This window comes from Pezoporus wallicus, unplaced genomic scaffold (genome assembly GCF_028554395.1).
Source record: "Pezoporus wallicus isolate ANWC-B61680 ecotype Strahan unplaced genomic scaffold, APGP_CSIRO_Pwel_v1 contig_2012, whole genome shotgun sequence".
Lineage (NCBI taxonomy): Eukaryota > Metazoa > Chordata > Aves > Psittaciformes > Psittacidae > Pezoporus > Pezoporus wallicus.
In genome coordinates, this window is record NW_026639840.1 from 967,089 (window position 1) to 992,654 (window position 25,566).

General features: G+C 44.1%; 2 protein-coding genes and 1 long non-coding RNA gene across 3 annotated transcripts in view; 1 reads left to right on the forward strand and 2 right to left on the reverse strand.

Annotated features, from left to right (window-relative positions):
* Positions 1-25,566, forward strand: part of LRMDA (leucine rich melanocyte differentiation associated) — a 706,026-nt gene that overhangs the window by 1,472 nt on the left and 678,988 nt on the right. The window lies entirely within an intron of this gene.
* Positions 358-4,515, reverse strand: ZNF503 (zinc finger protein 503). The gene is made up of 2 exons (XM_057416377.1): positions 3,657-4,515; positions 358-2,547 (listed from the first exon to the last, which is right to left on the reverse strand). Exons 1-2 carry the CDS (start codon positions 3,963-3,965, stop codon positions 1,027-1,029), a joined length of 1,830 nt encoding a protein of 609 aa, XP_057272360.1. The 5' UTR covers positions 3,966-4,515; the 3' UTR covers positions 358-1,026.
* On the reverse strand, positions 9,853-11,573 carry LOC130602991 (uncharacterized). The gene is made up of 2 exons (XR_008973036.1): positions 11,470-11,573; positions 9,853-9,973 (listed from the first exon to the last, which is right to left on the reverse strand). It is a non-coding gene; the product is annotated as an uncharacterized LOC130602991 (long non-coding RNA).

Here is a 25,566-nt window from a genome sequence, read left to right on the forward strand (position 1 = left end):
AAGAAAGAACAAAGTCTTTTAATTGAAACCCAGATTTAAAAAACAGGTTTTCACAGTAGAAACTTTAAAAAAAATGTTAATCTTCCTTAGGAAAGTGAAAGAGATTTAACTGATTCTCAGTTTTCCTATTGCATCCCTATGAATTCTACTGAAGAGAAAAAAAAAATACTATTTTTTTTTTTTAAGAGAGCCTTGGGGTTACAATTAAAAAAAATAAAAATAAAAAAAACCTTTGGTTTTTATTTTAAATTTTAATTAAAAGTGAATAAAAGATTAAGGAGAAATTAGCAGTTGCCTCCATCCAAGACCTTACTTGGGTTTTAGAACAGAATCAAGGCATATTTTAAAAAAAAAAAAAAAAAAGTAAAACCTTTTAATACATCAAATATATGGAATTTTAATCTTTAAAGAGATACATTGTCTATTTTAGTACATGACGTAAATCTTACTTAACCCTTTTTACAGGGTGGACTTAAAAATTAAAAATAGATAAGTGTTCCTTTTAAAGAACAAAATAAGGCAAATGAGGTTTTTGGAATAGAATTGTTTTTGTTTTTCTTCCAGAATACATACAAAAAAATACCAATTCTCTTTCAAGGGTATACACCTTAAAAATAATTGCAATTTGAAATTATAACTGACAAATTGCGAGTTGTTTTTTAGTAACAAACATGCATGTAAATTTTTTTGTTTCAGTGAGACATTAAATAAGAACGTACAATACAATCATAGCAATTTTAAAGTAACATTAAAGAGAAGACCTCTATCTTTTTATTTATATTCTACAATGGGTGTTCCACTTTTACCTATTGAGCTCAGTTAAGTAATGCACTTTATGATTCGTTGTCCCGCTTGAAGCTAACATAAATAAATACAGTGCTCACGGATCCAGTCCTCAAATGAACACTATTTTATAAAAAGTCTGATTTTTGTTTGTTTTTCTTTCCAACTTTTATAAAGTTTTGCAGGGCTTCCTTCCCTCACTGCTAGACTGTGTGTTGTGTGTCAAAGCCCCGCTGCCTGTGCTCACTGGTACCCCAGGGCTGATGCTGTGGTGAGTCTCTGCCCGTAGAGTGCGTAAGGGGAATAGTAGGGTCCGGTGGCGGCGGGCACGGGCACAGGAGCCCCGGGGGTGGGCAGGGGGCTCTTGGAGTATGGGTGGTAGCGGCTGCCGAGTCCCAGTGCATGGTGTGGGCTGCGCAGGGCCAGCGTGCCCGGGCTGCCCGGGGCGCCCGTCGTAGGGATGTGCATGTGACATGCCATGGCCGCTGCCGCTGCGCTGGCCAGCGACGAGGAGCTGGGGTAGCTGGAGAGGAGTTTATCGGTGCCCGGGAAGGCAGTATGAGTCCGCAAGTGGCTAAGCAGCTCCTCCGAGGTGGCGAAGCGCTTGTCGCAAGGTCCGTTGGCTGACACCCAGTTGCAGATGTGTGGCTGGGGGTCGTTGGGGAGCATGAAGCCGTAGGGGTACAAAGGATGGCCGGCCAGAGAGGGCGGCGTGGCGCCAGTTAGCGAGGAGTGCACGCTGTGCAAAGGGTGGGTGGGGTAGACGAGGGGGTATCCGGACTTGAGGGCCTGATCGTGGGCGCAGGAGGCACCCGCGGCTCCAGCCAGGTGGCTGGCGCAGTGGTAGCTCAGGCAGTACGGGTCTCGGCACAAGCTCGCCGTCATTACCGACGGCGGCGACGCGCCCGCCAGCGGGCTCGACCCCGCCGGCTTGCTGCAGCCCAGGCTGCTGGCGGCAGCCAGCTGGGCCCCCACCAGGCTGGAGGATTTGGTGGGGTCCAGTGCCACTCCGTGTGGCAGGAACTGGGGCGGGTAGCCGGCGTATGCTCCAGCCAGCGTCCCCGGGTAGCTCATGCCCGCGGGGGGCAGGGGGAAGACGGTCTGGCCCGGCTTGTAGGGGGAGACGGGGGCCACGAGACCAGAGCCCAGGACGGAGGTGGAGGAGGTGGCGGTGGTGCTGCTACAGGAGGAGGCGGAGTCCGAAACGATGGGTTTGGAGCCCGGCGTGCTCTCCTGGTGCTGGTTGACCTCCACGTTAATCCCGGCACAGCTCACGCTAATCCGGCTGTGGCTGATGCTGGTGGTGCCCGGGCCTCCCTCCGAACCGGAGCTGCCGCTCTTTCCGCAGCCCTCTGAGTCCTTCTTGTCCTCTCCGCCTTTGCCCTCGGCCGGCAGCAGCCCCGGCGAGCAGGCGGAGGCGCTGGAGTTGGGACTGCCTGTCCTTGGGGTGAACGGCTGGCAGGTGGCGCTCGGCACCCGGAATCCCGACTTCTCCCCGGCCGCGACCCCCGCGGCGGGGGCGCCCGCGCAGCCCGCCGCCCCCGGCTCCTTCTTCTCTGCGCCTGGCTTCGAGTACGGCTTGAAGCTCGATTTGTCCTCCACGCCGATGTCGCTGAGCTTCAGGGGCCCCGACTTGGAGTCCTTGTCGCCTCCGGAGCCATTGGAAGTGACCGAGGAGAGTTTGGAGGACGGGGACGGGTCTGGCTTCCCTATCTGCGAGCAAGTTTGTGCCAGAAGGGCCAGGGGACTCTTCTTCGCATCCAGCTGCGGAAATGAGAAGTACAAAGACAGAGGTTTAATCGGGTGCCGAGATAAAGCCCGGGACGTACCTAGGACGCTTGTCCCGTACGATTTTGGCGAGAACATCTTGGAAGTAGTGAATGATTTTGAGCACATTCATCCCCCTGACATCTCCGTCCCCTGCATGCACCATTTTCCACAAAGCCTTTAAAAAGGGCTGGGGCTTTTAGTATCCCTGCGAGCCCACCGCGGCCGCCTTCAGTGTCCGCTGCTTCCCCCGGCAGCGGTGGCAGCCCGGCGCTCGGGTCCTCGCCATTCACCTCCCCGCCACTCCGGCCGTGCGGGAGGACAAACCGCCCGTGGACTGGAGCAGCTGCAGCATTTCTGCGCCCTTACTGCTGACACTATTTATAAACAGAGCCCGAGTTAGCTGGCTCCAGGGGAGAGGGGTATCCTCGCTCCGCAAAGACCTTAATGAAATCATTCATCCCCACGGACACACCCTTCCCACCACCCGCTCCCTTCGAGTTTCGGTCCCGCAAAGAGACCCCTACGCCCAGGGGGACCAACAACCTCAACAAGAGGAGAAAAGGGACGAATAGGGCCCTTGAAGTACAAGCGTCTGTCGGTACTTGAAAGGCAACGGTGGGGGAGCTGAAATAGTTATCCTCCTGCCGCACCCAGGCGTGAGCCTGTCCCTCTGCTCCCCCCCACTCCCCCAACAGCTCCCTGCAAAAGCAAGACTGTTTGGCACTCGGAGCACTGTTTGGTTGCGTGGCCTGATCGTGACCCCTAAGCGAGTCGTTTCCCTTCACTCACCCTCCTCTCAGAAAAAAAAAAAAACCCTAAAAAAAAAACTAAAAAAAATAAAAGAAAACCACCCCCCCCCCCCCCCCCCCCCCCCCCCCAAAAGTTAATTTACACAGGAACGTGAAATTATCCCAGTAAACATGAATGAAAACAGTCAGAAGCGGTTCCTCGCACTAACTCTAGATCAAAGCAGCCCGTTTCCCGCTGCAGACGCGTTTCAAAGCGCAGGACGGTGCCGAGGGAGGCTGGCGGGGCCGCCATGTACAGCGAGAGCTGAGCGGGCAGGGGAGAAGGAACCAGGGCCGGCTCCGAGAGGTCCTTACCTCGATGGGGCTGACGGGCGTGGAAGGTAGAGGCTGCAGGTATTCGGGGTGTAAAATGTGTCCAGTCCGCGCCGTGAGCATTTTCAAGACTTTGATGGGAAGGCGGTTGGCTTGGCGTAGCGGGTCCGAGGGGGGGACGGCGTGGAAGCAGGGCTTGGCGGAGGCGCTGCTGCCGTTACTCCCAGCGTGCCCGTTCGGCCCGGCGAGGTCGGCGGCGCTGCGGCTCCGGCGGGGGCTGCCTCCCGGTTCGCTGAGGCTGCTGCTGCGCTTACTACTTCTTATAGCAGAAAGCGAGGGCGATGTGATCATGACCCAAAACCTCTCATGAAAACTGGGGCAAGTGGTGCCGCTCGCACTCGGAAACGTTCGCTCGCTTTCTGCAGACGAGGAGGGAAAAAAGCCGCACACCCCCTGAGCAGGAAAGCAAACATAAAATGTCCCGTGTCTCTCTCTGGCGGGGAGGGCGTGGGTGCGGAGGGGGAGGGAAAGGGGGAGCCGGCCGGAGAGAAAGAGGAGGAAAAAAAAGCCGAGTAATCCTTGGGCTGCGCTGGGGGCGGGGTGGGGGCTGCGAGCGTGTGCCGCGGTCCCCCTCGGCCGCTCCCGGCTCCGCCGGCTGGCGCGGTGCGGCGCGGAACGGAGCGCTCGCCTCCGCCGCTCAGCTCTGCTGCGAGCCGCTGCCCATCCAGCCCGGGATCTGGCAGAGAAACTCACTTCAAAAGCAGCTGAATTAGTCTGAGATTAAAGCCTTTGCCGCCTTCCAATCAAATGGGACCCCGAGGTGATTGGAGGGTCAAGGGGATGTGACGTTCCCTTTTCTGGGGCTTTTTTTTTTCCCCTGTTTTTAATGGTCTCTCGCTGTTGTTTTTTTTTTTTTTTTTTTTTCCCTTCTCTTTCTTGTCCGCCTTCCCTCTCTCCTCCCCTCCTTCCTTGTTTTCGCTCCTAGGACGGGCTGGGCGTTAATTCTGTGTTTCACATCACACGCTGGGAACGTTTTTCTTCCTCCGCAGCCGGTGCGGATCGCCCGGCAGCAGTGGGGCGGCCGTGGGGCTGGGGGCATCGCGCCTGCAGGGGGGGCGGCTCCAGGTCCCTGCTGCCCCCCATTATCGAGTGTAGCCCCGCCGCACGCACAGCGCCCCGAGCGCGGCCTGCCGCCGCCCGTCCGCCACGCACGGCGCTTATGGGCCCAGCCCGCGCCCTCCGCTTCTTCCCGGGGCAAGCCCGTCGGGACAGCTCCGTGGCCTCCGCCGCGCCGCGTCCTCTCCAGGCCCCGAAGAAGGGCGCGAGCGCTTTTCCCGCCCCTCCCGCCTGACAACGCGGGGGTAGGCTCGGACGAGAACCTGCAGAGCGGCGGCCTCCACTTCACCGCCGGCGGCGGGCGGGAGATGGGGAGCTGCGGCGCGGCTTGCGGCGGCGCGGGGAGCGCGGCGGGATTGGGGGAGGCCGGTCGTCACACGCGGGGCTGTCACGCACAGCTCGCCGCCGCCTTTCGGGTCTCTCCGCCCCGCCGTCAATTGTCAGTGCTCCCCAACCGCAATCAATCAGTTATTTGTCAGCCCCTGTCAATCCGCCCTTGATTTATGTCAGCTTTTGTTGCTGATTACAAGCCTGGTGTGACTTGAAGGGGGAAAGAGAGAGAGAGGGGAAGGAAAATAGAGGGAGCGACGGGTTTCTCGGGAGAAAAAGCCATTCCGTTTACGGAATAAATCCTTTGAGTAAACTCTATTTGTGTGCCAGCACCCGGTAGCCTTCCCCGCACAGCGCTGCCCTGCTCGGAGTCCGCGGTGTGGGGCCGGGGAGGACTGCCTGGCTCTTCTTCCCCTGCCCTCCTCGTCGTCTTTGAAGAAGAGCCCTTCGTCCCTGCATCCGCCGGTCTGGCCCGATCGCAGGCACTGGGGGCCTGGGGAGGCGCACCCTCACCTCAGCGAGAGTATAGTATCGGTTCGCCATTTAAGTGTTTGCTTTCGGCTAGGCTGTATTGAGAACCTCGTGGGTGTGCACACGCAATCCACCCGAGTGTTACATTTATCCTGCTTTGTGTTTGTATGCTCTCGAAGCGTACCAGGTCTTCTGCCCCCAACCTCGGCTTTTACCGTGCAGGCAGACGCCCCGATCGGAGTCCATAGCCTTTCTGTCGCTCCCAGGGCTGCGTTTTTCTTTCTCTTTGTACTTTGCATCCCACTATCCCCCCACCTCCTCATCCCGTAACATTTTTTCACAGGCAAAATGTGTTAATCTTTTACTTTTGTTTCCGGATCTGACATGGTGGCCCACACAATCTACAACATTAACAAAAAGGTCACTTAGCGATAAAACACGTTTGACAAGTGAAGAACAAGGCAAGTGCTTTAGGGGTCGCGTCCAATTCCTGACCTGGACTCCGACCAGAACAGGCGCTGATCCTGGAAGGGGTGAGCGAGAGGAAGGACTTTCACTTTCTCCCGTTTATATCTGCTGAACTAAGTCCTTTTTCTTCCCTTGAAACCGATCTCCCCCAGTCCCTAAACAGATGTGTCAGCCTTTAATGATACGCTCTTCTTACGAGGTAGACATAAGGCAGGTTTTCCTAGATATGTGGTGTGTGTTCCTCCCCCCTCCCCCCTCCCCGGTAAAGCGGTACTCTTTAAATCCTGCAGCTAAGTAAGTATATATGCTGCCTTTTATTAAAACTACTTTACTTTTTCAACGAAGTGTATAGGGCATGGTAAATATGTGGAACTCCTCTAGCTTAAGAAATATACAATTAATTTTAATAAACTTTTTAATTTCTGCATTTCTCTGAAAGCATAAGGCTTACTGCCACAACTTCCCAGTGGAAAGTCATAAACGTACTTTGATTTTGCAATCTCAGTCATCTTACAAGACTGTGAAAATTGAAGGGGGGGGGGGCGTGGTGAAAGAAATCTCTAATAAAAACCGATATCGCAATAGGACTGACAGGACCCACAACTTGCCTTTAAGGAACTCCCCCCCCACACACCTTTATATAGAGTGGAAGTGACTTGAATCTGTCCCAGGTTTTCCCCCAGTTCTTTCTTTTGTTGTCAAGTCCAATTGATAAATGGAGTGCAGTAAAACTCTGGAAGGGAAAGAAGGAAGGTAAAAAAAAAAAAAAAAAAAGCTGAAACCTTCATTTGTGTTCATTTGCATTAAAGTGCTTGGAACAGCTGTTTTCCTTACAGGACCAGGGAGACTCCTATCTGTTTTCTCGTTGTATTTATCCTGCCTCCCAGGGTGAAAGACTAAAGATTAATTGTGTTAAGGTAGAGTCAGCTGTAGGAAGGCTCCCCCCTCCCCATTTTCCCTTCCCTCTGTCTTTTCTTGTGGAGGTGAGGGTGATTTCTGGAAAGGGTTGTTTTACTTGTGAGCCAAGGAAGCAAAGGCGATAACCAGTACATGTGTAAAACAGGCAGTTCACCGACGGTAAGAGCGGAGGGAAGAAAAGGGGGAACAGCACTAACCCCGATCTTTCTGGCTGAAGTAGAAGCATCAGAGGGTAATTTAATTAGTAACTTCAGAGAACAGCTTTTTTTGTTCTTTCCCCCCCCCCCCCTCTACTCAGCCTTTGAAAAGAGATTGAAATCACGCTCAGTACTGTAAACTTTTTATGCAGAAGCTTGTAAAAAAACCAGCCCCAAGACATCCCCTTCCCTTTGCCCCCCTCCGGAGCGCTTCTGAGCTATGAGAGCTTGTTCACTGCGCTCAACACACATAGGAACCGATTCTCAGTGAGTGTTTCAGAGTTGGGATGCACACTCGTAGGGGCGGGCGGCGGGCTGCAGCTTGGAAGCGGTGCGGCGTTTTTGCTTTGGCTGCTGCGGGCTCCTTTCCTCTCTTGAGCCGAAGAAGAGGGATTCCGTCCCGGTTGAGAGGGACCTTTGCTTACTGAGTCCGTGCAGGCAGTCTGTTGTTCTGCAGTTACTTGTGTCATCTTGTTGAAGTTTTGGTGGCTCTCGTTTTTATTCTCCTTAAAAAAGAAAAGGCAGCAAACCACCAACACAGGAAAACCGAGGGTTGGAACCCGTCTTCCTCCTCTTACAAAGGAAAATTGTAACTTAAAAAAAGGGAGAGCAAAGGAGGAATTAATTAACAAGTGCCAGTCCACACTTTCCTTTACCTACCAGCTATTGGCAAGCATGTCAAGTCGATTTTATTTGCACACAATGGAAATGATTTATTTTCTCTTAAAAAGGAGTGGGCTGGCAGATATTTGAGGAGAGGAGAGCGAGAGAGGAAAAAAAGTTTGAAAATGCCTTGAACTATTCACTGTCGAGATGGCTAATCAGTATTGAGGCTCGAGGGCACTCGGGCAGCTTTTCAATGCGGTTTTCCTTTCATCTCAAGCTGGATGGAGGCGCTCAATTAAAAGCCTATCAGTTTGTAAGTAAATCAACGCCTATCAAAGTTGTCACATCAAACAAAACGATTATTATTGCAGCCCGCCTCCCCTATTAATCTCCCTCTAAAATAATCCGCTTGACAGGTCAGGCTGGCGAGCTGTAAACCCTGGTCAGGATCAACCGAAAAACCCGGACTGAATGTTTTTCCCTCGGGAGAGGGAACTGCAGGAATATTGGCACCAGCGTGCCAGCTCTGCGAGCCCTCTCTCCTGCCATTTACGTGTCAGCTTTTGTAGATCATGTTGGAAGAAGGCGTTTAGTCTTTTTAAACTGAACGGCAACAACCCTACAGGCCCCTTAGTTGTTTTCTTTTTCCTTGTTCTTTCCACCCCCCTCTCTCGTCTACCGTTTAGAACAAGGTTAAGCTTTTAATTAACAGAAATGTACTTGCTGAGTTGTGTCTGGGCTATATTTCTATGTGTAACGCAATTCAGCTACCTGTCTGTCCGTCCTAAGCATCAGATTTATTTGCTCTGGTAGTGCTTGCGTTTCACTATCCACCCCAAAGCTTTTATGAAGATATGCATTGCAATAGATTTTTGTAAACGGTGCATCTCATTTATTTTTTTTTCTTTTTCTTCCCCACCCCCCCCCTCCTTTCTCCCAAGAATGATAATACTTCGGATAAGAAATGTGATGGGTTATCAGAAATACCGTACCACCAATTCGTATTTTGGGGCAGAGGCACCTTTTTTTTTTTTTTTCCTTTTCTTTTTCTCTAAGACAAGGCTGCATGTGCATCTTCCCAGGTATCCGGCGGAGGTGTAGGGTATTTCTTCCAGAATGTCATTAAAGTAAATACTTTGAATGCTTGCCAACAGAAAGAAAGATTTGCAAACCTCTCCCATGTTTGCATAGTACTTTAAAATATTTACCCTTGTGATTGTAATTACTTTCCTAATATAAATAAGCAATATATATTTTACTCTGCATGAGATATAGGTAATGGTTTTATAAGCGTTGATAATTTGAGAGCCATCTTCAAATAATAGCCGCATTTAAGTGAACGTGTATTTTGGTCATCAGTGGAATTTTTACTAAACGAGCAGAAAATCACTTTTCTGTTGATTTGTTTGCTTACTACTTTCGGAAATACACCTTTTCCGAAAATGTTTTCGAATGAGTTTGTCTGATTTTGTTCCTTTTGTTACGCTGAGATAAGGAAGAGATTAATGCACCTAATAACACCCCCCCCCCCAAACCTTTCTCTTTTAAGCCCTTTGATAGATTCCCCTATTGACACTGTTTCCTGTAAGAGTGCGAAAATTTTTACTCTCGTGTTGAAACCCTTTTACCAACAGCTATTTTCCAAATCTATCCTCTTTTATGTTTGAGGTGTTTCTTATTCAAAAAGCTTTTATTTTAAATAAGCCTTAAGGTAACTTTCTAGAGGGCGAGGGAGAGAGCAAGTCACACGAGTGTGATGACACTGGAAAGGCTGAGTGTATTTCCTCTTAAGTACCTGGAGATTTTTAGTGCCATTTCATGTTATTAAACGTACTACGATTAAAGTGATCGAGCCCAATGCAAGTGAACACGTTTCCCAATTTGTATGTATGTACTCTAAATGGCATTTGCTGCCTAGGCTTTAAGAGTGAAAAAAAGAGTCTTTCAGCATCTGTAACACCTTGGTCTGATCACTGAATCTCAGCAATCATAAAGGCTATGTTTATCTTCTGCGAAAGCCTGGAGGCTACGGGGGAGTATTATACCAACTAAGCACATATTTGGTTACAGTAATCCCTCAGAAATTAACTGTGGCACACAAATGGAGGCGATCTTTAGCTTCGTCACTTGGATTCCAAATGTCGAGTGTTTATTGACAACTTTGTTATGGAAACTGCGGATCAAGCAGATGCGTCTTCAACAGCGTGAGGAATAGCGTCTTTTGAGATGCGAGGATAAGTTTCAAGGATATGGCTGGAAAAGGCATTGGAACCCAAATAATTAACCTTATCTAAACACCCGAATGACAAATGAACAATAATCCTTGACGCAATTACAAGACGGCTACGTCTGGGCAGGGGCAGGGAGAAGCATGTAATACATCTTAGCTATCTTCTTGAAAGACTCTAGGTCCGCGATCCGAAAAGGTTAAAACAATCTTAATCTTAATAACTATTAGCTTGTTTTCAGTCATCCCTAATGATGCATTTAGGTCTCCTCTAATCCGCACTGCTTTCATCTTTAGCTTTTTACACCCTAAAATTAATTCCACCTAAAGTACATTTTTCATTTTGTACTGTACTAGCGACGTGCAAATAATTTACATCAGCGTTCATCAGGACTGTCCTGAAGTGATGGATCATTTTGTTGAGTTGCAGTAAAAGTGCAGAATGATCTATAATGATGTAATATATACATTAAAAGGGTGTCTGGATGATCAGAGTTTTGCTAAAAATGTAAAAGGGCTTTTTGATTGATAACAGGGTTGCTGTTTTTCTGCAAAGGCTGTCACAGGCTGACACAATGCTTGAGTTATTAGGGCAGAGAAGGGCAACCATAAATTTCCAACGTCAGGAAAAAACTCTCTTTATTGTCTATATGATGGATGGGCCTCCGTACTAGACACCAAATACTTCGTATCACCCTTAAATGGGAACACATTTTTCGTGGCCATAATTCATGTTTTTTAAATAGAAAGTTTGAAATGCCTGCCTATATTTCACAATCCTGACATATTTATGAATCACTCCCTGCATGCAAATATAATTATTTAAAGCACTGAGGTGACATATGGGTTAGAAATGTACCAAATGCTGTTAGTGGAGTGATTTTTTTTTAATTCCCTAAATTGAACACCATAGAAAACTCTGCCTGGCTTTTCAGATCAATAAAGTCGAAGGTGAAATTTTACTGATTTTGTCAGTGCCACATACAGATATTCGGTTTTGATTAGGTGAAGCTGACAAAAAGGGAGTCTTTTTGCAATTACCATTAGGTTAATGAAAGAAACACTCATCTTTCTCCTGGCACCCCCTCGCAGGCACACGCGCTTTCTCCCCTCTCTTTCGGGCGATGAACTACCCGGAGGTAAATGTGACAGGCGTTATTTTTTTTTCCTCATGAATTTATTTTCCGCTCAGCAGCGCTCGTCTCGGGAACGCCGGTCGCCGAGCGGGGAGGGGCTGCTGAGGGGGACATCGGCCGCTCCGCGACCGGGCCAGGCAGGCGCCCGCCGGGTCCGTGCTTTCCCAGCGTGGTGCCGCGGAGACCGGCCCCTCTCGCCCCTTCGCGGCTGCCGGAAACGAGCCCGAGCTGCTCCCGGGAAGCCGCCACGGGCAGAGAAACCCACCGCCTCTCCCCACCGGCACTGTGCCCCCAGCCCGGCGCCCACCGGCAGCGTGGGCCAGGTAGTGGCGGTCGCCGTCCCAGTGGCGGAGCTGCCCTCTCTGCCAGGCATGGCGCGACGTTACCTGCCGGCTTAGGCGGCGGGCTCGGTTCAGGCACACAGACCGGCGGCAGCGCGGGCTAAGCGGCCGCCCCGCGGCTGGTTTGTTTGAGTTAATTACGGGAAAAATCACCCGACCCTCTACAGCGGGGAGGCCCAAGCAGCAACGCCTGCAAAAAGACCCAGCGCGCTGCCGGTGCCGCCGCCCAGAGCCGCCAGACAGCCTCGCGGCCGCCGACGCTTCCGCCGGGGAGGGCGGAGCCGCCCGTCTCTGCTATGGCCCGCCCCTGCCACGGGGTGGGGGGAGCCGCGGTAGCCGGGTAGGAAGGGGAGACGTGCCCAGCTCCTAGTAAGTACCGCGGGAAGGCACTGGAGTGGATCGGTGCTCGCGGTGGGGCTGGCACCTGGTGGGTGGGGCTCGCCGGTGTGGTCCTGTACCTCTTTGCGGCATGCGGTGAGCCTTGGGTACTGCTACAGCCTAGCCCGTGCTTTGACTGGGTTCCTCCTCCCTTGGCGAGTATGCTTGGCGGGCCCGGAGCCGCTAGCTCAGCTTTAGGGTCTAGCTCGTAACGCACACCTTTGTGTTTGATTGAAACTGAGGTTATTTTTAACAGAGCTCAAAAGATAGGAGCATCAAAACCACTTAGTGTCTTGAACATTATTTTTTTCCAGTGGACTTGTGTGTAAATGTGTAAAATGTTTGCGCTAATCTAGACTTTCTATAGCAGGCTGACTCTTTGCCCATAAAATGTTAAATCAACTGTGACCACACTCATTTTCCCATGTCAGCCAAGAAGACTCTGTAAATCAACACATTAGGGCTTTGCTGGGTAGGAGCTGCATGTGCTTCATGCAAAATGGCCCTGACAGCCGCTCTCTTGGTGCTGTGGTCATCAGCCTGTGGCTGACTGCAAGACTGTTATGTGGCAGTGGGAAACCTTGCAGGTAGAGTGCAAAATCACCGGCAGTGCAATATGCAAGAGACTGAGAACTGGCACTGTGGAAGGAAGTGGTACAGGTTGGTTTACCTTTTGATGTGATTGTGTTTTTAAGGCTCACAGGTGTTTTGCAAAGCTTATCCCACAAGCCTGAATCACTTAGATGAGCCTCTGCCTCCTGTCAAGGCCTGGTTGCTTGTATGTGGGCAGAGATGCTCTGCAGGCACTTCCTATTATCTCAACGTGGAACCCACTTGGAAGCCATTAAAGTAGGCTCATCTCAAGGTTACAAAGGGCTGTGTGATAGCTATACCTGGATGTAAATAAGCACAGTGGATAAATATAGCTAAGAAGCATCCAGAACTAGAGTCACTGCAGAAATAACCAAGGCAAACTCCTTTCTTTGTTTAACAAGAATAAAAGTAATCTCCTCCAATTCTAAAAAATATGCTGCATTCTGTAAAAAGCCTCAGCCAGCTGTTATCTAAACCACTATCTCTGGGTAAGAGTTCAGATACTGGAAAGGTTATTTCTGGGTGCTAGTAGGTTGAAAGGAACAGCAGACACAATATAGCATGTAACAAAATACTATCACCCCTTACTACCACAGAACAAATCCCAATAATTATACCCATTGAATCAGATTAGATCCAGATATCAAGGTAGAGCTTTGTGCTATATTTCATGAAAGGCGCCTCAGCACAGAGAAATCATTATCCCATGTTCCTTGCTGGATTGCCTCCCACTCAGAGGAGTGACCTCACTGTGACCTGGACTCTGAACACTTGTGTGTAAATTTAATGTTCAGCATTACATCATTTCAACAGGAATCTCACTTCTTTGCTCACTGTTGTGCTATGTGGCTTACCTGGAGGTAAAGAAAGAAGAAGAGGAAAAAACGTGCCAAATAATAGGAAATATAAGTTTAGCTTAAAAGTATGCACATAGCCACTTCCACCCTGTGGTCAAGTGAGACAAATTTTTGGAATATGAGCTGTATGGAAATGAAAAAGAAAAAAATTGCATTGTAAAAGTTTCCCTATGAGAATGAACTGTCTCAATGAAGATACATTTTCAAGGGAACTAAACTCAGTCATCTTGCGAAGGCTTCCTGTTCCCCAAAATGTTAAAGGATTTGAAACAGACTAAGAAACATGCACATGTGCTGTTCCATCTAATTGTAATTTTAGTTTTCAGTAACTGAGTTTGTGTAACTTCTTTCCCATAAATGATGTATTTATTTTTTCTTTTTCTATTTCATTCACAGAAAGTTCATATCCTCAATGGATGATAAAGTATGCAGAAGCATCTGAGTGTGAAGAGTTTGTTTTTTTTTCCTGACCATCTTCATTCAGGTACTCCCAACTCTGATAAACATACTAACTTTAGCGTCAGGAGTGGAGATTAAAGGCAACAGGGGCTTGGCCAAGGTTACAAGTCCTTACAGTAAATAAACAGCCTGTTCAGGTAAACTTATGAAACTGTGGCCACAGAAGAACAGAGACTAGACAGAATTAGCAACTCTTAAGTTGCATTTCCAGATTTGCCATTAGCAGTGTGCAACTTTATTGTGTGGCACTGTATCTATGAAAGGGGTCCTGGTATTTAGTTATCAATTACAGGAGGTTTTAATGAGGATAAGAGAGTAAATGCTTTAATGTATTACCATGGCATAAAAATATAAAAACTTAACCTCACATTCTCTATAGAAAAGCTCCAACATTATGCAGTGTATCTTGCTGTATGTTAGCATAGTCAAACCTAGAGGATCATCTCTTTCCTGTTTAGGGTGCCATGATCTCTTATCAGAATTAAGTATGCCAATACTGCTGTAAGTTCTATGTTCTGCATTATTCAGATACCAGAAACAAACATGTTTCAAGGTTTCTCAGTCATGTTCAGATATTCTCAGTCATTATTCAGATACCAGAAACAAACATGTTCAAGGTTTCAAATTCATGAAGTGATGTAATGCAACATACGTGTGTAATAATGACATATATTTGTTCCTTTGAATTAGTAGTTGCTAGATGTTTCTGTATTTGAAGTTGCTGTTCTTGTTTTCTTCAGATTTATGCAATATGGTGGTTTTACATGTGACCTTGAAATCATGAATACTCTCCATGCTAATATGGCAAAGGTACAAATGGTATTATTATATAGCTTTGGTAGTCTTGTTTAGATGTTATTAATATACAATGGTAAAATCAATTAGCAAACCACCATTTTTTGAAATGTAATTTATTAACACTGTGTAAGAGTATTTTTCAGTTGAATAGCTCTAAGACAGAGATAATATAATAGCGTTGTGGCTACTTCAGTTAGGGCAGCTCTTTTCTCCTGTGAACTGAAAGGCAAAATTTTCTCATTTACTTCTATATGAACAGAATTGGACTGTCGTAAGCAGCTGTTTTGGTTCAATAATCACTCATTGTCTCATTCCCATGTTTTTATCATGATCTCAGTAGGAAAAACCAAATTTAAGTCAGATGCCTTCATATGCATTATGGGTATTTAGTATCAAAGTATGTTATTAAGAAAGAGGAATGGTTGGACACAAATTCTAACATCTAAGAAAAAAAATAAACTTTACAACCCAATTGAAAAAGGTGCTTCACTTTCTCTGCATTGTTGGTATCCATTTACATCTGTTATTAATAATAATAAATAATATTAATAAATATAAGGAGAAAAATAGGAATCTGATGCTATTTTTCATTATTCATCATGAGAACTACATAGAGTAACTAGGATTTTTTTAAAGGTTATATTCCTAATTATAGCACTCATATAAGCAACCATGGATCTGTAACAGGCCCTTTACAGTGGAAGTGACAGACAGAACTGCCTGCTTATTTCAGTATGCCTCTTAAAATCATTTGTGTAATAAAGACAATGAGAAAGAGTTTCCATGGGGCATAGTTGTGGATATAGAGATAAGTTGACCTTGATTTTTTCGGGCTTGAATTTCTGTGGCTTGAATGGCATGAAAATCCCTGTTAAATCCAGTAGCGAAGGACAAGTTTGGTTCAGTCAAGTTCTGGGTGAGCAACCTGGTGTAACAGAGAAGAAAGTTGAAAGGAAATAGGGTTCTTTCTTGTGACAGGATTGTAATTCTATTTATATATTTATTCTGGAGTAATGAAAGCAGTAACATTTTCAGAGTGAACAGTAAATAATCCTGGGATACAAAAATACCCAGCCCAGGGTAGGGTATATTTATGTTTGTAGTATACACACATGCAAAAAAAGCATTACCTCTTGGAGAAGTGTTGGGCTTAAGGTGGTTCAGTATCTTTTACACAATCTTAGCTGCATGTCTCTGGGTAGATCAAATGTTTATCAGTAGTGCCCTTATGTCTTCCCAGAAGGCCTAGGTATGCTTTCTTGTGGAATATTATGAAGTGTGCCAGGAAAAACAAACAAACAAACTAACCAAACTGATCTGCAGCACCCACAGATCTCTCCAGTTATCTGTCCTCAGCATGGGCACTAGAATATCAATGGATCTGTTGCACTGGAACTCTCTAGGACCTTGTAAGGCAGGGTGAATTTCATCCTTATCAGATTAAGAATGAAACAGACTCCTGAAGTACAGAAAAATTAATTTAGCAGTTACAGAGGTATCAAATTGATAACACCAGAGAATCAAGTGCAGAATGTCCTCTGCCTTGCCAGGATAATTAGAGATCAGTTCATTCATGTGTTGATTCTGCAAAAAAATATCAGTTGTGTGACTGGACTTCTGATAGAGATGCCCACTAAATCATCTCACAGATTACCTAACAGTGTGGGAACATCTTTGTGTGTGGGAACATCTTTGATACAGACTTTGATACAGTAGCCAGTGGCTACTGACTCCATGTTTCATTTTCTAAATTTAAAGTTATTTGATTTTTTTTCTACCTCTGCACATACAGCATGGCTGCTCTTGATTCTTTGCCCTTTTTACTGCTAAACTGCTTAGTTCATATTTAAGTGACAAGTTCAGATATGAATTTCTTAGCTTTTATCAGTATAGATCAAATCATGAGCAGAGTTTTTTTTGGATTAAAAATGTTTAGTCTTCCACCCTTCCATGCCATATAAAATAAAATTGTCTGAAGATATCCACCATAATCTAATCTATGATATTCTGATATGTCCTGTAGTTTAACATTTTAAAATCTTAACTGAGTATCTGCTACCACTGTTTAATACAAATAGTTCTGAATGATTATAAAAATATTTAATGCATAATGCATATCACTCAGGTATTATTGTCAGTAATGGATGAGGAACAATGTTTGGATAATTTATAAAAGTAGACAAAAACATTTTCCAGTAGTTAGTGTTTTCAGGGTGTTGGTTTCCAATAATAACATTTTGGTCATAGCATAACTTAAATGACTTTACTTAAGCAAATTGGTGAACTAGCTTGAGTGCTTTTATTCTACCTGAAACACTGAATGTGTCTTGCATTATAGAAACATGTATAAAACCAGTTTAGCTCTTACTCAAATAGTAAAACAGATCACAATCTTTCTTGGTTACAAAGTAAAGAAGCCCTTCCCTCACCTTTGTGTGTGACTTGTGAGGTGCCAAGGGGCTGGAAAGGAACCTTGATAACTGGCTTCCCTAACAGTTTCCCCTAACAATGGGGAATCCTTAAATGGCAGAGATTTATGGAGAGAACAAATACATCAAGTGAAGGAGGGAACATGGCTCAGGCACATTGTGGGCTGCAGTGATGCTGAACCTGGTGTGACTGCTCTAGTGGAGGGTGAACTGTCATGCTGGGAGCTGGTAAAAAGCTTTTCTTTAGTTTCTACCACAACTTTGAGATGTGCCAGGCCTATCAAAGGCTGTATCTACCATGTCAGTTTAAAATATGCTCAGGCTTTGGTGTCCAAGTTATGTATGCTGTTTGCTTTTAGGCTTCCACCTGGAACAAATATTTTCCTTCCTATTAAGAGAAAGTTTGGGGTCAACTTAGCAGGCAGTTTACTTTATCAGCTGCTGCACTGGGACAGTATAGACCCACACTCGGTTTAATTTCCTCTACTTAATTGTGAGGTATACCAATTATATCCAGAAGGCCTTGGAGATTCATATGTCCCCTTAGCGCCATCAGACATGCACAACATATTTTATGTCTCATACCAGCTTATAGAAATCTGTTTGACTGCAATGCAGCCTTTATTTTTTTTAGCCTTCTGACTTCTTTCAACCAATGAATAAACAAAACTATGTTGTAAGGGCACACAGGTAAGAAATGAGACCTGAGGAGATTGGGCCTGCTGGAGGTAGCCCAGGTCTATGCTGAGGAAAAGTTTCTCAGCAGCACAGAAGAAGAGGTGAATTGGTGGCATCTTGACATGGCTGGTTCTGATCACAGAGAAAAGCAACTTGAAGGAGAAGCCCTGAAATCTACCTAGTTAAAAGATAAGGATGTCAGTAGACCACTTGGATAGCTCTACATAACTATCTATGTTATGCTGAGCTGCACTGGATTTCTGACCTGAAGAGGAATGCAGAGCCATCTGGCTTCCTTGATTTTGCAGTTTAGGGCCTGATCTCTATGTTAGGCTGGGTGAATGTAAAAGCTGAGCCTCCACAGTCCTCTAGGGAGAAAAGGAGAAGGTGTCATTTTCTGCCCATCTTGCATCTCCAGTGTATCAGTGGCACAGAAATTCCTGTGAGATGAGACAGGAGACCAGCTTGGGTAAGTACCCTGATTTTATTATACCTCTTTGAAGTTCAGGAAGGAGAAAGAACATGGACAACTTGTAGAGAATGCATGCTATATGCAGTGGTCAAGAAAAGAGGAGGTCCCAATTGCAGAAACCCTGTGCTCAAAAGCCAGAAATGGCTTCCAGAATCCATCCTGTATTACCCATAGTTGTAAGAAAAAAATGGTCCCCTTAACCGTTTTCCAGACTCATTGCTTGCATAGTATGGACTGCTGTATATGCCTGTACACCAATTGTTACACATCTTAGCTCACTAGCAGCCAAGAGCAGGGCATACAACCAGTGAGCAGTATTGTACACCTGTCATCACTAGTGCACAGTATGCTCACAGCTTGAACGAACTCCATGTGCATGCTGCTGTTCACATTTGTGTTCCACTATCACCTTCCCTATCTGTATCAAACTTCACAGAACCATTTTCAAAGTGGTGCCTTACAGGCTGGGAAGATAAATCTTGTCTATTCCTCTTATGTATTCTTGGACATGACAACCACAGATGGTAAGAATTCAGGTTTATTAAGCTCTCTAACATCTATTTCATACTTTCCCCTTAGCTTTGTTATCAGTCATATTGCTGCCTTACTAAGGTGTAAGATTGTGTTTCTCTTCTGATGCTGCCACCCTAACTTGGAAAGAATAAGCCTCAGCACATTCCTGCAGCCCCTTCAGGAACATGGATGGTCCATTCACTCATGTGAGGAGGTCACTGATTGCTTTTTCCTGGTGTGTGGTTTCTGGATAAAATACAGCCTCATTTCTAGCTTTTTGGATACAGTAGAATTGGAATTCCTTCGTTGAAATTCACTTGGGAAAAGAGGGTGCTCACCTATCCCAAGGTAAAACTGAATATAACAGGACATGTTCTTTACCACTTCTACAGTAATCATTGTAGGCCAGTGAGACCATAGGTTGTTGTCTATTCGTTCATGCAATTGAAAGTCATGTGGGAGCATTGTATTGGATGACAGTCTGCATGACCTTAGGAACCTCTAGCTGATACAGACTATGCAGGGGTAGAAAACTGATGTTACAGACTTCCTCTATGCCATACTGATTTTCCCACTCAAAAGAGCTGGAGCTGACAGACACCACAGTGTTATGGTCACACTCTAGGTGTCCTCTAACAGCTTTCTGAAGCACTGGGAGCTGTCACTAATTAATTAACTGGTACATTGGGTCACATTGCTTTTACAGAGCATACCTGAGAGGTCATGTTAAACATGAAGCATTGATTAAGTGATTACAATATATGCAGAGTACTATAATGGCCTATGGCTGGAGCTGGTAAGGGACAGTTGTGGAGCCAGTTTGGAGATGAGCCCATTTGCATAAACAGGACTTTGAGCTAGGTCTTTCTCCCTGATGCAGGGGCGTTACAGATGACTCTAAGTATCTGGCTCAGAACTTCAATGACACTCACAGTGACTCTAAATTAAAAGAACATTAAGCATGCTAGGTCAGGCATAGAAAGAAATGAGTGCCAGAACAGAGGTTGCCTCTACAACCTTGGTTCTGTTGTTTAGTTCATAGACACAATGACAGTCTTGATGGTAGAACATGAAGATCAAATGCTATCACCGCTGTGTAATCCCTGCTTCACTTGGTGCAAAATCTGCAACAGAGGCAATGCCAAGAGACCATAATTTGTCACTGACCCCTCTGAGAGGAGCAGTACTATAAAACTAAGATAGCACAATATAGCCAGGTAGCCTATTTTTTCTTCACCCACGCAAAACACATGTAAGTCTGATACAAAATGGGAAATCCGTAATGGCTTCTGTATGAAATTAGAAGACTAAAAGCAATAAAGAATTATCATTTAAGGTAATAAGAATGCCCTTCTAAAACAGTACATTTTGAGTTCTAGATATTAGTACTAAAAGCATACAGAAAAATGTTGCAGTTATGTTATTAATATGGGTTACATTTAGGATATGTACCTGGAAATAGATTGATTTACCGTTTTATAATCAGTGACAGACTATAGTATCTCAGAAACAGGATAAACAGGATGACCTTTCTCAATTCTGCATATTAAAATCAGGATAGAAAATTGAAATAAATTATTTTTTAGTGGCACTAGAAATAATGTGATATAACACTATATGGTTATGTTAGTTGGATAACTTAATTTTTACTGTTCAAACTAGCATAAAGTGGTGTGGACCTGCTCTAAGGGAGCCAGCTGAAAAAAAACCATCCCTGAGCGGTACAAAGCTGATGTTCTCTTCAGTTCAAGATGTTTAGTCTGGTGTGGGCGGTGGGGAGAAGCAAGGTTAGTATGGACTATACTTCTGTGCCACTGATTTTCCTTTGGTCTACAGGACCACAGCTTGTGGAATTTGTAGAAATCTTGATCATACGTATTCACTTCTCTCCAAGAAGTTTGTAAAGCAATAGTTTGACAGGAAAAGGTAAAAATTCTGTAAGAGCCCAAATTTTTGTCCATTATTTTTGCCTTTTATTTTTATGTTTCCCATTCTACAACAGGGAAAAAGCTTTTCATTTCTCATTGCACACAGAGAAGCAATTGTCATTCTTGGGTTTTATTCCCGTTCCTGAGTGGTATTAGCAAGACAGCTAACCTTTCAAGCTATCTTCAGTGTAACTAACTGTAAAATTGGGATATTAATACCTAATTGAGATGGGTATAGTAGGGCTTAATTGATTAATATATGTAAAATGTCATGAAATTTGCAGGTGAATGACACTTTAGAAATGTTAGGTATGACTTTCTTTATATTTTAAAATAACCAGTATAAATAGCACTAAAAAGTGATCATTATGAACAATTTTTGCAAACACATTTACTTATAATCTTTCTACTGAAGGACGTATCACAATACTATACAGTGAATACGATTTGAAACAGTAAAAGTAGAAGGGAATTAACATGCATTTCCATTCACTAGAAGGAGAAGATGAATGCTAATAAAATTTCCTCGTAGATAAAACTTTGAAAATATTATTTTCAATATGTCAGTTTAAGGGCCCACATGATGAAAAAATGTACATCTTCATGTAAGCAGTCTTTAAGATTAAAATAGAAGCTCTAAAATATTTCAGTGGACTTGTCAAATCTTTTTGCGCACTTGCCTGTTTAGTTGTTGATGAATGTTCTGGGTTTTGCTTTTCTGCTTAAACAGAACGATTTTTAATTAGTGCTATAAAACAAGACGCCCTCAAACTTTTTTCAGGTAACAGAAGATTTTCAGACCTGTAGTTATCTTATAATAAGAACTTTCTGTTTGCGACAGCATGGACAGTTCTGTAGCTTCATTAAAACACACATTGTTTCTTCATGAAAAATTAACAGTAGGAAAGAACTGAGCTGAGTATCTTGCTATTCTTTCATATGATTTAACATATGAAATAAGCAGAAATACTCTCCATGCTGCTGCATCTTGAGACTGTTTCACCAGAGGTTTTTTTCTTCACTTCATGAAAAGTTTAGTCTTTTTCCAACATATTTTTTTGAAGTTGGACTTGCACTGAATGTAAGATCAAAGAAAGAGGAGAAAAGTATCCAAGTTAGCTATTAGGTCCCAGGTAGTTAGGATTTTCCACAAGAGACTCCACTAGCTGTATCCAGGCTGCTGTATCTAATATGCATGTGAAACTCCATTTTGCGATTGGAATGTTGAGGTGCCAGAAAGCCAGAAGGTTAGGTGAAACCTTTCCTGGCTGTGTATCGTCAGCAGCACGTGAACCATGTGCTCAAGAGAAGAAAATAAAGTTTTAATTCCTAAAAAGCTTCGTAAATTATCAATAAATATTTTTGGGGGGTTAATGAATTAAAGTAAGATTAAACAGGCCATCTGATACTGCTTTGCAGCCACCCATGACTGCTACCGCATAATCTCATCTTCAACACATGGTTCTCGGGCTGTAAAAGTTTGCAGATTCTCTTACTGGTTAGTAGTGCTTTGAGAACTGTTTACAAACAGAGCCTTCTTATAAAGTAAAGCCCCGTGGTTGTTTCTTTTTTTCTTGATTTAGTAGGGAAATCTAAGACAGTAGACAAACTGTGAAAAAAATGCTAGAAACTTGGCTGGCTTATCTGGATATTCCTATCCCTTCATCGTGAGAATGAACTGTGCATATTTCTTAAGAGTTTTGAGCTGAGAATAAAGTAACTTTTGTTGGTTAATGCCAGTTCTCTAAGAGCTCAATTTGCAAAGCTGTGTTTTATTCCTCTGTCCTGTAGCCCATATCCATGATGATATTTGTTATGACAGCTTCCTTTTTGCTGGGTTCTGTCACATAAATTGAGTTACTCCACCAAAAATAAACAAAGGCATTTTTTCTCAGAGAGAGGAAAACAACTAATTTGCAGAAGTTTTATGAATAATAATATTTTAAACTTCCTGAACATCTTTTTTTGGCTTGGTATGAATTTGTTTGTAATATTGCTGTGACCAAATTTTAAATCTACAGCATCATCAGTGACTAGATCTCTTCTAGCCTTCACTTTTTATTACAGGATTCATCCAGCCTTGTCTTAACAGGATACAGGATCTTCAGTTAGTGACCTAAATGTAGTATGGTAGTCTAACTCACTATGTAATTATGTGAACTATTATGTCACTTATGTCACTCAGATAAACTGGTATGATTCTTGCTAGAAAAAAATCCCAAACCAGAACCCTGTAGTGTTTTTTTTTTCTTTTGGCAAGTTAATGGTATTGAAATATGCTACACTCTCAACCTCAAAATTGAAGACCTTAAACTACTGCAGTATGACTCATGCTGTATCAGTTCTGATCTGGAGACAATGCTTGGAAGAGTTTGAAGTGGTTTCATTCTCTGTGTCCAACAGTGCTATCTGTTCCTATGCCGTTTTGTAATGTGGGCATCTCTCTGCTGGAACGGAAATATTTTGTTTCTAATGAATCATATATGTTATCCGACACCATCAGCTGATAGTGATAGCAGATAGGTAGCTCTACTCGTCTGACTGGGATTCCAGCAAGAAACACACGCAAGGAAAGTTTTATATAATGTTAACAGTTTTACTTGAGAGCAACAAATACTAATCTGAAGCTCTGTTCTCTTGTGATTACGGAGGAGGTTCCAAGTACGATGGCCAAATACCAGCACATTTCCAGATATATAGAGTCAAAGTTGGATTACAAAATTAAGACAAGAATTTCCTTATTTTAGCATTGGTCTGTGTCTAATAATCTCTGCAGTATAAACAGGAAGTCTCTTTGTTTTCAGTCTGCTTTTCCTTTTGTGTTTCTCACCAAAAGAAAGCTTATCAAAATATTTTTTTGTGTGTGTGTTATTTGGACAGATGGCTTGGAGACTAAAACATAACGTACAGCTTATGGAGCACCACTCTGTTCTCAGTGAACGAAGCATTACATTGGCTCAGCCTCTTTCCTTCTTTTCACTTTCCTGCTTGTTAGTGAGAAGTGTATACAAGAACAGGATTTTTGGAAAGGAGTGGACTAGTATTTGGAAAGTTGTAATTAATTTAATCCTAATATCACAGGACTGCTTGGGCCAGAAGCTGGAATTTTTTCTCTGGTATTCACAGTAATACCATTTTTCTTGTTAAAGAGCAGTTCCTTCAGAAAATACCTTGCCAAATGCACTGGCCTCCTTCGTTCTTCCATTAGCATATGTGTGATTTTCTAGTTGTTGAAGAACTGAACGTTGTGTGACTGAATTGTGCTAGATGCATGACAAAAGAGAATCAGCAGGTACTATAAAATCTACAGTCTACAGTTAGGCACTCTTACTGCTTCATCTTTCATAGGAAACGGTATTACATGTGTTACTCGGTTTGAATAATTTTTAAATTAATATATTTACATGAAAGGGGAGTGGAAGGGAGGAGTAAAATACTAAAGTCACTGTCAGGAAGATTCAAATTTAACTAAACCACCTTGATATCTCATGCATTTTCTCCCATTTCAAAATCTGTTTCTTGCAGTTGTGAGGTATATGTATCTCTCCCTCTATTGACAATATATTCCTTGTGGAGACTGTACCTCTGTAACTTTCATCTTTCGGCTCTTCTGTCTTGCATCATGTGTGTGCGTGTTATTTTACTAGCAGTGTCTCCAGATGATGCAGAATTAATGCTAGCTGAGCTATATTTATCCCTCCTTGCCCAGAAGGATGGGTGGATGAAAGTAGTGAGTAATGGGAAAAGTTGCTGTTTAACAAACAGCAGAGGATGGTGGCTTTTGTTTGAGTTCTGTTCTTTCATAGGCATCCAAATTGTTAGCAACTTCCATACATTTCTGTGGGAATCTTTGGTACTTAAAAGGTATAATGAAAAATAGCAACTGGCTTTAGAACTGAACAGTAGGGAACTAAAACTCTTGTTCCTTAAAATACAAAAGTTATTTCATATTGTATTGTTGACTTGTGATTAGACTGTATACCTGTTTACTGCTTTCTTTTCAGTAGCGGTATCATATATCTGTTATCTGTGTGGAAGGCTGTGGTTTTACCCTTTGCTGGTATAACCAGCTCAAAGCTGTAAGATTAAAAACTGGGGCCGTGAGAAGCAGGGAAGGAACCTGTTTGGTAATGTCAGGTATTCCCACACCTTGTCCTGAGCTCCTTCCTGATCATACTATCTTCTGCCAGGGTAAAGACGTGTGCTTAGGGGTGTAGGATGTTAGGAGCATAGGGCCCCTTCCAACATGTATTTTTGATATTACATACCTACTTATAGATAGGTCTTTCTTATTATGCAGTGTTGTTGGCAAAATAAGATGCAGATTGTGCCTCCTTGGATTAATCAGGTGAATATAGTTCCTTCTGGAAAAATCCCAAAACAAAACACTCAAGCTGACTTCTGTCTGGTCCAGTATTTCTTTTCTACAGTGAGCTGCCAAGAAAGCTAGAACAAGAGAGATCAGGTCAGCTACAAGCTTCTCTGGCCTCTGCAGGCACTTCCTTTGTTGTTTGATCTTCGTATTCGAGCACTTCCTGTAATAATTTGTCTTTGTGCGACAGACAGTTGCTGCCCCACATATTGTGACAGAGACATGGAGCAAGAAATACCTCACTGAACTTCTGAAATCTCAATCCTGTTATTTGGAATAGAACTGCAATGTTGGATGGCCTCAAATTCGACTTTATCCTTTAATACTTTCTTTCCCCCATCTGATTGTTGCATTCCTATGAGCTAGCAAGCATCAATGCAAAAAGATGCACAGTTGCTTCTGTATTTCAATTTACTTTCCCACAATAATCCAGGCAGCCACCCTGAAGTTTACCTGTCTGTAATGGATGGTAGGGAAGTACAGCACTTCAGGGTTGTTGTGAGTCAGTCATTTCAGGCTTTGAAAAAAACCCAATCTTTGTGTATGTGTGCAACGTGTAATTATAGGAGAGGCAGTAGCAACAGCTTCCACACAAAGATTACCGAATTCCTTTCAATTAAAAAATTCTTATGATCTTTTATTAAGTGTTTTGTATCTCCATGGT

Excerpts from the sequence above, each read along its gene's own strand:
- ZNF503 (XM_057416377.1), bottom strand. The coding sequence starts at position 3,965 with ATGATCACATCGCCCTCGCTTTCTGCTATAAGAAGTAGTAAGCGCAGC. Across the intron at positions 2,548-3,656 it reads CGCCCGTCAGCCCCATCGAG|CTGGATGCGAAGAAGAGTCC; the intron begins GTAAGGACCTCT and ends TCATTTCCGCAG.